At 40.5% G+C, this 13,033-nt stretch overlaps 1 protein-coding gene and 1 gene segment (V, D, J or C); both read left to right on the plus strand.

The window, feature by feature from the left end:
• Positions 1–1,097: 1,097 nt before the first annotated feature.
• Positions 1,098–2,768, plus strand: LOC123995882. The gene is made up of 6 exons (XM_046299558.1): positions 1,098–1,310; positions 1,515–1,622; positions 1,791–1,847; positions 2,026–2,184; positions 2,355–2,511; positions 2,624–2,768. Exons 1-6 carry the CDS (start codon positions 1,299–1,301, stop codon positions 2,731–2,733), a joined length of 603 nt encoding a protein of 200 aa, XP_046155514.1. The 5' UTR covers positions 1,098–1,298; the 3' UTR covers positions 2,734–2,768.
• Positions 2,769–6,623: 3,855 nt separating this feature from the next.
• On the plus strand, positions 6,624–8,624 carry LOC123995885. The segment is given in 3 exon segments: positions 6,624–6,632; positions 7,382–7,472; positions 8,037–8,624. Coding segments are annotated over 3 exon segments (417 nt in total).
• The last annotated feature ends 4,409 nt before the right edge of the window (positions 8,625–13,033 follow it).

The raw sequence follows: 13,033 nt of genomic DNA on the forward strand, positions 1-13,033 counted from the left end.
GTTAAGTACTGAAGTAATTCCAAATTTACCATTTGTGTACAATGCAAGGACCATGATAGTTACGGAGATAAAAGTCATTTTTGTCTTATGTTGTGTTGCTTCTGTAAAGGACACATTTAACTCACGGGGCTATAAACACTTTAAGACCACTGAAGCATGTGCTGTCAATGCAAATTGTCTTCATATGCAAATAGCAAACAGTCTGATGATACATGACACCTGTGATATGAATGCTGTTGACAAATCATCAGTGAGATTACCAGAATTTTTGTGTGGTTTATTTATTCATAAAAAATCAATACTGCCCCATATTGTAAGACAGACACTAATATAAAAACATTGTCTAGATATATTTTTGTTCACTTTCGAGTTACAGTATTTCCCTTCCCTTGTAAATACATCTGGCCCCTATTGGCTCCTAACGTCATACACAGAAAAATGTACTTTGTTAAGTAACCTTGTGTGTGCCTGATCAAAACCTTACAAAGAGCAACAAGTGAGTGATTTGTCACGAGTTGTACTTTCATCCTCCTCCATGTTGTCTGACTCTTATATGCAACCACTCTCAACGAGCAGCTTTTGTTGTCACTCTCTCTCTCTCTCTCCTGCACACACACACACACACACACACACACACACACACACACACACACACACACACACACACACACACACACACACACACACACACACACACACACACACACACACACACACACACACTTTGTGACTGAGTGACAGTGGACTGGTACACAATACTGTCCTTGTGCCGTACACAAAAGGTCAGATGAATCAAAGCATATGAATCACAGACAGCTGTCTCTCCTCTCAGGCTCTCAGACTCACTTCTAATCCACATCACAGCCAAATATCATCCTCATTTTCTTGGATACTACACTGGATATTGATTCTCACTCCATTTGATAAGATTTATGATAAATATTTAGCTGGAAATGTTAGCGAAACAGCACAGAGACATTTTGTGAGATGACGGCATGATGCTTGAAGAGGCTCAGGGCAGGTTATGAATGGATAGGGGACTACAACTCTTTAAAAAAAAATGTTTTGTCCCCATTTAGATAGAACACAAATATCAAACAAGTAAGAATTTCTAAAATGTGTGCGTGCGGGTGAGTGTATGAATGATAGTGAAAGACAGTAGTGCCCGTAGGCGACCCTTGCAACACTAGTCCGCCGGACCCTGGTCTACAGTATTTACATGTCATCATGACAAGTCCTCTGTCTGAAGAAAGAAACATTGGATTTCAAGTCTTCCTTGTTAACTTCTCAAGTTCCATATGAAGAGCAAAGTGAGTAAAAATCCATATTTTTATGCATGATATTATTATCAGATTTTCCTGAATATTTTTTAATTTAAATTTTTTAGAACGTTTCTAGAATTAACTTGAGGTTTGATGAGAAAGTGAAGCCATATACAGATTCAGAAAAGAAGGCAATGTACGGAGGGGTTGGGAAAGGAAAATCTTCCCTTTCTGATGTGCTTCCTCTGTCAGATTCGGACGACTACGTGTGTCCTCCTATTTCTATTCACAAGTCTTGGAGTATGCTCAGGAGGATTTGGGAATCCTGTAACAGATGATGTGAGCAGGCTGATCTTATTGGTAAGAACTTCTACATCTAACCTGAACTGTACTATACAAAACTAGTCTGGGGATAGTTTATAGTTTATTTAATCATAAAAACTACTTTAAATTTCTTCTTTTGATACAGAAAATGGGCCAAACTGGGCAAAAAATAAATGACCAAATAATCCTAATTTATTTTTACAGAAACACAATATTCCAAAGGATTATAACATTTCTATACATTATATTCCCAAAGAGCGGGTGAGTAGAATTTCTCAAAAACAAAATATCATGCATAAACTTTTTTCACAAGAGAAGTTGCGCTGGGTGGTCTTAAACTTTGGCAGCATTTTTGTTGATGAACATTTTTGTTTTATTTGGAATCTGTAGAATGGAATTATATGTAACCAAGTCGGTTTTCTCCCTTTTCTTACTCCAGAGTGGTGTGTGCTGCGTTCTATTGAATATCTATCCACTGGAACAAAGCCTCAGGGAACTGGCCCAGGTGTTTGGTGCCATTTCTTCCAACAAAGATAATATTATGATCTTCATCACCATGCTGCAAAATCTACGTTTCCAATTTGATCATGAGGAGCTGGTAATGCCTGTCAGTTCTGCCAGTAGACCCAGTTACTGTAGACCCAGTTACTGTAGACTCAGTTACTGTAGACCCAGTTACTGTAGACCCAGTTACTGTAGACCCAGTTTATTGACTGTATTAAGTGGTGCAACCATCCTGATGTTTACTTTGTTTGTCTGTACTTCCAGGAGGCAACAATGCAAGTCTTTAAATGCCACTATAAGGCGGTCAAATGGCCGTCTGGGCAGTATTTTGACTATATCAGAGACATTTTGAATTCTGCAGCTCAGGGAGAAGGAGGATTCCGCTGTGTGCCTCCACTCTGCCCTGCCCCTACTACACCAGGTAAGAAACACGCCCCAACACACAGTATCAATTTAGCCCCAACATACAGCATTCATTCAGCCCCAACATTCACAAGTCTCTTCCTCACAGAGTGTGTTGTTGTCTCTCTCAGGAAGTGAAGCACAGGACCATGAACAGACTCGGTCAAGGGGGAGTCTGCTGTCCCTGCTTCTGATCCCAGTCACATCCTGCGTGTTCCTCATTGTGTGGGTGGTAAGTTAACAATGTGAATGGCTTGCTCAGGCTGTATGACAGTGTCTGGTCCAGAAGACCTACAGGGTATGCAGACTCTTGTTCCAGCCCAGCACTACTACTACATACCTATATCAACACGAATACTAATCATCAAATGTGTTAGGACTCACATTTACATTTTACATTTAAGTCATTTAGCAGACGCTCTTATCCAGAGCGACTTACAAATTGGTGCGTTCACCTTATGACATCCAGTGGAACAGTCACTTTACAATAGTGCATCTAAATCTTAAAGGGGGGGGGGTGAGAGGGATTACTTATCCTATCCTAGGTATTCCTTAAAGAGGTGGGGTTTCAGGTGTCTCCGGAAGGTGGTGATTGACTCCGCTGTCCTGGCGTCGTGAGGGAGTTTGTTCCACCATTGGGGGGCCAGAGCAGCGAACAGTTTTGACTGGGCTGAGCGGGAGCTGTACTTCCTCAGTGGTAGGGAGGCGAGCAGGCCAGAGGTGGATGAACGCAGTGCCCTTGTTTGGGTGTAGGGCCTGATCAGAGCCTGGAGGTACTGAGGTGCCGTTCCCCTCACAGCTCCGTAGGCAAGCACCATGGTCTTGTAGCGGATGCGAGCTTCAACTGGAAGCCAGTGGAGAGAACAAACTAACAAACTAACATGGTCCAAGCACACCAAGACAGGCATGAAGAGCGCACGACAAAACCTATTCCCCCTCAGGAGACTGAAAAGATTTAGCATGGGTCCTCAGATCCTCAAAAGGTTCTACAGCTGCACCAGTTGCCATACCACTGCCTGGTATGGCAACTGCTCAGCCTCCGACCGCAAGGCACTACAGAGGGTAGTGCGAACGGCCCAGTATATCACTGGTGACCAAGCTTCCTGCCATCCAGGACATCTATACCAGGCGGTGTCAGAGAAAGCCCCTAAAAATTGTCAAAGACTCCAGCCACCCTAGTCACAGACTGTTCTCTCTGCTACCGCACGGCAAGTGGTACCGGAGCGCCAAGAGGCTTCTAAACAGCTTCTACCCCTGAGCCATAAGACTTCTGAACACCTAATCAAATGCCTACCCAGACTATTTGCATTGCCCCCCCTTATTTTACACCGTTACTACTCTCTGTTGTTATCATCTATGCATAGTCACTTTAATAACTCTACCTACATGTACATATTACCTCAACTAACCGGTGTCCCCACACATTGACTCTGTACCAGTACCCCCCATATATAGTCTCGCTATTGTTATTTTACTGCTGCTCTTTAATTATTTGTTGCTTTTATTTCTTATTCTTATCTGTATTTTTTTAAGTGCATTGTTGGTTAGAGGCTCGTAAGTAAGCATTTCGCTGTAAGATCTACACCTGTTGTATTCGGCGCATGTGACTAATAATAATTTGATTTGATACTTGGCTAGAATAAAAGCCTGCACACTGGCTCTCCAGGACTAGGACTGAAGAGCACTGGTGTATGGTTTTAGATACTTCAACATGATACTCTGTTCCACAGATTAAATCTAGAAGAGGAGGCTCCCCAGAGAGTAACCCAGAGAGAGGCCATAGAAGGCTGTCCACTAATGTGGAACAGACCATAAACATCCTTATTAAACCAGTCACCAGTACAACTGACACACCAATAATGGGGGAAGCCTGATCATCACTGAGGGAGCAGATGAAGCCAACATCAAGAACTGCATAGAGAGCAGAAAGCTCCCCCTCTGAACAGGTGTCACTCTGAACAGGTGTCACTCTGAACAGGTGTCACTCTGAACAGGTGACACTCTGAACTAGTATCACTGATTCTTCTTGGGTGATATCCCTGAGAGAATGGAGCTGAAATCTCTTATTTAGTATCTTTGACATATCGGAGCTGATATCTCTAAAATATATGGGCTGATATAGGGGTCTCACTTAAACAAGGGACAACGTGATAAGACATTAATCAACTGCTTACTCGAACTATATCATTTGGTCTGTCATATATTTTGACACAACACCATGTATCACAGCTTCCTACCTTGTCTATCTCTGTCTAATCAGAGATTTTGACATGTCAACATATCAGAGACATTCTTCACCGAGACTGGACTTTGTTGTGGCCGAAATATCTATTGCTGCTGTGTGGCCACAGTGTGTGCTGTCTCACCTCCTCTTTGAGTCACATCATCAGTGTGTGTGTGACTACAGTATGACAGTTTAACTGCCAGTTGTGTGTGTGTGTGTGTGTGTGTGTGTGTGTGTGTGTGTGTGTGTGTGTGTGTGTGTGTGTGTGTGTGTGTGTGTGTGTGTGTGTGTGTGTGTGTGTGTGTGTGTGTGTGTGTGTGTGTGTGTGTGTGTGTGTGTTACCCTGCTCTGGATGATCTCAGTGAGGGCCATAAGAGGGGCTTGTTCTCACCACAAAAGAAAAGAGCCGTAGGCTGAAGGAAATACCAGTTCCATGCTGACCGACAGAGACAGATCCATATGAATCAAAAACCGTTTGATCCTCAATCCCCAGACAGCAGGAAATCAGGATTATCTGACATCTCCTCTCAGGCTGCACTATCACACGCATTATAAAGCCTACTCACTGGGCACAGACGTCAATTCAACGTCTATACCACGTTGGTTCAATTAAATTTTATTGAAATGACGTGGAAACAACTTTGATTCTACCAGTGTGTGCCCAGTGGGTTAGGACTAACTGATTTCAAGCACAAGTTATGGCTGCTTTTTAAGTCCCCTCTAGTGGTCAGATACAGTTTCTATACTTGATTCCCTCAGAACCTGCAGTTGGTCTCAGCTGTAGCAGGACAGTCACTGTGCAGTCGGAGTTTTTATTGTACAACTCTGTATCACTGTGTGAACACCTAGACACTTTGTGTATATAGTGTAGTGTAGATTGTGTGTAGCATAGATAGTGTATGCAGTGTAGTGTAGTGTAGATAGTTTAATATGTAGGTAGTGTACAGTACATGTGTCTCATGTTTGAGTCCAGCATCATTCACAGTCTCATTCACAGATCTCACGGTCAGTAACCTGCTCATTAAAATAGTTCATATAATGCTAGAAGATCACATCCATTTAAATCAGACATTTGGTTGAGGTCCATATGAGGACTTGTTTTGGGGGGCTGAAGTGATTGTAACTATGAATTAATGTTGAGGTCATAACACCTTTTGTTTAACTTCTGTAGCTCTAGCTTTGCTTATGGACAGATGTGTTTCAAAACTTCAAATGATTTTTATATACACTTAAAGACCATGACAAATACTATAAGTCATAACCATGATGATGATGATGATGATGGTCATGTGATCTGAATGATTGCTTTCTAACCATATTGGAACATGTTGACCTCCTCTCGTGACCAGTGTTCCATGTCACTGTCTCTTCCCTGTCAGACACTGCAATCTGACTGAGGGAAGTTTTTGTATAGCTCTTTATCACTGTGTAAACACATTGGGATTGTGGTAACTCTGACAGTAGTAATCTCCTGCATCTTCAGCCTGGACTCCACTGATGGTCAGAGTGAAGTCACTCCCAGATCCACTGCCACTGAATCTAGATGGAGTCCCAGATTGAACGGTGCTTGTATAGTAAATGAGGAGTTTAGGAGCTCCTCCAGGTTTATGTTGGTACCAGGCTAGATAGTTATTGTTATAGACATTACTGCTGGTTTTACAGTTCAGAGAGACTGACTGTCCTGGGAGAACAGCTTTCACAGCAGGAGTGTGAGTCACAGTGTACTGTCCACTGGATTCTGAAAAATTGAATAAAAACATTTATATGAATGAAATATTACATATAGTAATGAATAGTTCTGAATATAAATATTATTATTGATATACATTACAGTGGTATAAATTTAATACATTTTCTACAATAAATTCAGAAATGTTTCACCTTGAAAGCAGCAAGCAAGTGTCCAGATGAAGATGGTGATAAAAGTCATGGTTGTTGTGGGTTCTGTTGTCATGAAGGACAGCTCTCAGTCATGAAGTGTTCAACTCACAGGGATATAAATGCTCTTAGAGCAGCGGGGCAGATGCATTATGCAAATCCATGTTTCAAATGTGTTTCTGTTTCCAGGAAGGCTCACATCTTTAGAATGTATTTTATCCTGCATGTGCTAATTTATATAACATCAAACAGCAACTTTTTAATCACATCACTAATGCATGATGTTTTTTTAGGCACACCACCATTGTATTGTTAATCTGATGATGATCAGATATAATGAACTGTCTGTTCACTCATGCTCGGTCTCTGATGTAAGTTCCTCTAATCAGTAGAGTGAACACTTCTCTAAACTAAAGCTGGTAGGATTCCTCTGGTAGTGTTGTCTGTCCTCTGTGACTTTACCACCACTGTTAAATCTGAGATCAACATGTTTAATAAAGGAATATACAACATGGATCACTATCACTACTGCTGCTGCTGTTGTCTTTCATATGGACAATATGGAGGAATACTAGCAACACTTATCTAATGCTGGACTGTTCCTCCAGACTATGAGAACCTGATACACAGAGGAAGGAACAAATACTCATATCTGGATTTAAGATACAATTCATTTGTATTATCTAGAAACAGCTAAAATGAAGTGTTTGTTCTACCTGGAAGATGTTCAAGTGTATTAGTGTTGATGATGATTCTATATGACTGATCTTCACTGTAACATCTGCAGCAACACAACACAGAGGTTTTTGTACCAGCAGTAATAGGGATTGTATCACTGTGGTGGACTTTTGGAAGCGGCACCAGACTAGATGTTGGAAGTAAGTAAACAACTAAATTAACTGTTTTGTTCACCTTTTGATCTTGTGAGTAAATTTCTCTATCAGTACTGGATATAGTAGTCATTATTGTTGTATTGAGTTCATGGTTACCTTCACTGTTAGTGTGAATACAAAGCTATGTTTGTAACAGACTTCATGATCTACCATATATTTTATAAAAATGTATTTACGCTCTAAGTCTGCAAATACTATGAATATGAGTAGGCTACTCTGATCAGAATCATTCCTAAACAATATCTGTCACTATGACTAGTATCTCTAGTTATTTAACCACTTTATACTAGTTCAGTTCATAAATCTGCTTTGTACCATGTTACTTTAGTGTTTTCTCCACATACATTAAACAATCTAACTTATATATTCATATTTAGAAGGCATTTCCAATTAACAGTGGGTTAACTGCCTGTTCAGGTGCAGAATGACAGATTTGTAACTTGTCAGCTTAGGGGTTTGAACTTGCATCCTCCTGGTTACCAGTACAACGCTCTAACCACTAGGCTACCCTGCCATAGTTCCTTAATTGATGTATTCTGTTTGTTCCAGGTAACAGTGCCCCCACCCTCACCGTCCTGCCCCCCTCTAGTGAGGAGCTGTCCAGTACAACAACAGCCACGCTGACATGTCTGGCCAACAAGGGCTTCCCCTCAGACTGGACCATAAGATGGAAAGTGGACGGGACCAACAAGAACCAGGAGGCCAGTTCTAGGGTCCTGGAGAAGGACGGCCTGTACAGCTGGAGCAGCACCCTGACTCTCACTGGCCAGGAGTGGACCAAGGCAGGAGAGGTGACCTGTGAAGCCCAGCAGAAATCCCAGAATCCAGTCACCAAGACCTTGAGGAAGGCTGACTGTTCTGGATAGGACCCACCAGTCACAAACCCCTATGGAGCGAGGCTGCTGGTTCCTCTGCTTCGACTCTGTTCTGAGATCAGATGTTCTCTGTCTAATTGATCCCTGACATGTAGACCAAAAGGGGGCTTTGCTTGAGTTTATGTGTCAATCCTCTCTGTAGACTGAGGTTGTATCAGTGTTAGATTTGATGTGTTCTGTTTTATACTATTAGATACTGTAGGAATGTTTGCTTTGATGCTTTAATTAATGGATGAAAATAAAGATTTCCCTTTTGGACAAAGATTCTTGTTGTTGTCAATAATTACATTTTAGTCTTAAATGTTGAATGAAATAGAAATAGATTCATGAAACCTATCAGACCTAAATGTCATTGCTTCGTTATTTAGGTTTTCACTTGAAATTAGATTGTCATCAAACTGTAGTTCATAGTAACACAAGATACAACAATGTTTACAGATTAACAGAAGAACTATCCACTTGTAGCAGATGGTACGTTTTATTCATATTTTCGGCATGTTTTTGACCTGCTTGACTTCTAGACTTATAAAGACAGTAATCTAACATGTTATTGCTATCTTGGACTCTCACCAATGTGATCATGCCTGCATTTAACTCAAATAAATAATAATGTTGTCCACAAAATATTACAAGTATCACAGCTTTAACATAGTCATAGAGTCTTCTCTACCTCTATCCCCCTGGGGACAGAGTGACCATCTGGTGACAGTGATGCTCTATTCTGGGACAAGCAGAAACACCCAGCCCTGTCTATGTAAATCTCAGTTTCACTCCCACAGTTCCCTGTCTAGTTTCAATTTCACTGCCTGGACTGGGTCAGATGTGAGTGGGTGAACTAGTTTTACTGTAATGTCTATGGTGGACTAAAGGAACGGGACTTTCTTACACTGAATAAACCAGCATGTAATAGATGACATATCAGATGGGTATTACTAAAGACGGGCATTGACAGTTACTGACGTGTCTAATCTCTGAGCTCCACATATTTTTACTTTCATACAGGGGAAGTGGGGGCGGAAATGTTTCTCATTTTAATTTGCAAATGTTTTGACCTCTGTAACTCGGTGGGGTTACTTTTTATGTTTACACTTAGTTGTCATGACAATATAGCAATAATCATCTGTAATTTAATCAGGATGATGATGATGATGACAGAGAACATTGTATCTGAATGATAATCATATTGTCACATGCCAGAGATGACCTCCTCTACTGATCAGTGTTCCTTGTCACAATCTCTGCCCGCTTAGCACCTGCGGTACGTCCCAGCTGTAGCAGTAGTCACTGTGCAGCAGACTGCCGAGGGAAGTTTTTGTACAGCTCTTTATCACTGTGTGAACACATTGGGATTGTGGTAACTCTGACAGTAGTAATCTCCTGCATGTTCAGCCTGGACTCTACTGATGGTCAGTGTGACGTCACTCCCTAACCCACTGCCACTGAATTTAGATGGAGTCCCAGACTGATGAGTTTAGGAGTTCCTCCAGCTTTTTGTTGATACCAGGCTAGGTTAGTAACTCCCCAAATACAGGTGTGCCAAGCTTGTAGCATCACACACAAGAAGACTCAAGGCTGTAATCACTGCCAAAAGTGCTTCAACAAAGTTCTGAGTAAAGGGTCTGAATACTTACGCAAATGTGATATTTCAGTTTTTTTATTTATAAATTAGCACAAAAAAATGCTTTTGTTTGTCATTATGAGGTATTGTGCGTAGATCGATAAAAAAAAACATTTAATACATTTTAGAATAAGTCAAGGGGTCTGAATACTTTCTGAAGGCACTGTACATAGGAAATGGTTAGCGCTAGGTTTAGCGTTAGTAGATAGTTAGTTGAAATGTTACTAATAGTCTGTAGAGAACACTTTACTTGGATAGTCCGGATATTCCATCTGTAAATATTCTACAGATGGTTATACGATCAACAAACTATCTGTTGACAAGCAACTGTTGGTTAAGGTTACAGTTAGGGTTAGGTTTACAATAAGGGTAAGGGTTAATGTTAGGGTTAGGGTAAGGGTTAATGTTAGGGTTAGGTTTACAATAAGGGTAAGGGTTAATGTTAGGGTTAGGGTAAGGGTTAATGTTAGGGTTAGGTTTACAATAAGGGTAAGGGTTAATGTTAGGGTTAGGGTAAGGGTTAATGTTAGGGTTAGGTTTACAATAAGGGTAAGGGTTAATGTTAGGGTTAGGGTAAGGGTTAATGTTAGGGTTAGGGTAAGGGTTAATGTTAGGGTTAGGGTAAGGGTTAATGTTAGGGTTAGGTTTACAATAAGGGTAAGGGTTAATGTTAGGGTTAGGGTAAGGGTTAATGTTAGGGTTAGGGTAAGGGTTAATGTTAGGGTTAGGGTAAGGGTTAATGTTAGGGTTAGGGTAAGGGTTAATGTTAGGGTTAGGTTTACAATAAGGGTAAGGGTTAATGTTAGGGTTAGGGTAAGGGTTAATGTTAGGGTTAGGGTAATGGTTAATGTTAGGGTTAGGGTAAGGGTTAATGTTAGGGTTAGGGTAAGGGTTAATGTTAGGGTTAGGTTTACAATAAGGGTAAGGGTTAATGTTAGGGTTAGGGTAAGGGTTAATGTTAGGGTTAGGGTAAGGGTTAATGTTAGGGTTAGGGTAAGGGTTAATGTTAGGGTTAGGGTAAGGGTTAATGTTAGGGTTAGGGTAAGGGTTAATGTTAGGGTTAGGGTAAGGGTTAATGTTAGGGTTAGGTTTACAATAAGGGTAAGGGTTAATGTTAGGGTTAGGGTAAGGGTTAATGTTAGGGTTAGGTTTACAATAAGGGTAAGGGTTAATGTTAGGGTTAGGGTAAGGGTTAATGTTAGGGTTAGGTTTACAATAAGGGTAAGGGTTAATGTTAGGGTTAGGGTAAGGGTTAATGTTAGGGTTAGGTTTACAATAAGGGTAAGGGTTAATGTTAGGGTTAGGGTAAGGGTTAATGTTAGGGTTAGGTTTACAATAAGGGTAAGGGTTAATGTTAGGGTTAGGGTAAGGGTTCATGTTATGGTTAGGGTAAGGGTTAATGTTAGGTTTAGGGTAAGGGTTAATGTTAGGGTTAGGGTAAGGGTTAATGTTAGGGTTAGGGTAAGGGTTAATGTTAAGTTTAGGGTAAAGGTTAAGGTTAGGGTTAGAATAAGGGTAAGGGTTAATGTTAGGATTAGGATAAAGTTAGGGTTCGAGATAGGGTTAGGTTTTGTAGATAGTTAGCTGAAATATTACTAATAGTCTGTAGAACATTTACAGATGGACTATCCAAATAATGTTTTAACTTCATATTGAGCATTTTATGGTTTGTTATTTACACTTTGGAGAATTTTGGGAGAATTGTTATTACATTTAAAAAACTATTTCAAATGAAGAACAAAAAATAGTATTTGACGAGTATTCATACGGTATGAGTTTATGATTGAAAACCCAGCCTAAAGAAATGAAAGTATTTAAACTGGGTGGAGGTTGTTGCAGTAATAGGGATTGCACCACTGTGGTACACTTTTGTTAGCGGCGCCAGACTAGATGTTGGAAATAAGTGGCTCACAAGCTCTCTTGATATTTATGTCTCATCACATATTTAGTATTTCACTTTCTTAAACGCTGTCTCTATTAAAACATTACTATTTTAGGTATTTGTATCTAAAGAAAATACAGTTGAAGTCAAATGTTTAAGTGTACTTAGGTTGGAGTCATTCAAACTCATTTTTTCAACCACTCCACAAATTTCTTGTTAACAAACTATAGTTTTGGCAAGTCGTTTAGGACATCTACATCTACATCTATCAAACGACAACAATTGTTTACAGATTATTTCACTTATAATTCACTGTATCACAGTTCAAGTGAGTCAGAAGTTTACATACACTAAGTTGACTGTGCCTTTAAACAGCTTGGAAAATTCCAGAAAATGGCTTTAGATGCTTCTGATAGGCTAATTGGCATCATTTGAGTCAATTGGAGATGTACCTGTGGATGTATTTCAAGGCCTACCTTCAAACTCAGTGCCTCTTTCCAAACGCCTGAAGGTACCACGTTCATCTGTACAAACAATAGTACGCAAGTACAAACACCACCAACAGCCGTCATACCGCTCAGGAGGAGACGCGTTCTGTCTCCTAGAGATGAACATACTTTGGTGCGAAAAGTGCAAATCAATCCCAGAACAACAGCAAAGGACCTATTGAAGATGCTGGAGGAAACAGGAACAAAAGTATCTATATCCACAGTAAAAAAGAGTCCTATATAGACATAACCTGAAAGGCCGTTCAGCAAGGAAGAAGTCACTGCTCTAAAACCGGTTTGCAACTGCACATGGGGACAAAGATCATACTTTTTTTGGTGTGATGAAACAAAAATAGAACTATTTGGCCATAATGACCATTGTTATGTTTGGAGGAAAAAGGGGAGGTTTGCAAGCCGAAGAAGATCATATTGTGGGGGTGCTTTGCTGCAGGAGGGACTGGTGCACATCACAAAATAGCATCATTAGGAAGGGAAATTATGTGGACATATTGAAGCGACATATCAAGACATCAGTCAGGAAGTTAAAGCTTGGTCGCAAATGTTTCTTCCAAATGGACAATGACCCCAAGCATACTTCCAAAGATTTGGCAAAATGGCTTAAGGACAAGAAAGTCAAGGTATTGGAGTGGCCATCACAATGCCCTGACCTCAACCCTATAGAA

This window comes from Oncorhynchus gorbuscha, linkage group LG14 (genome assembly GCF_021184085.1).
Source record: "Oncorhynchus gorbuscha isolate QuinsamMale2020 ecotype Even-year linkage group LG14, OgorEven_v1.0, whole genome shotgun sequence".
Classification (NCBI taxonomy): Eukaryota; Metazoa; Chordata; class Actinopteri; order Salmoniformes; family Salmonidae; genus Oncorhynchus; species Oncorhynchus gorbuscha.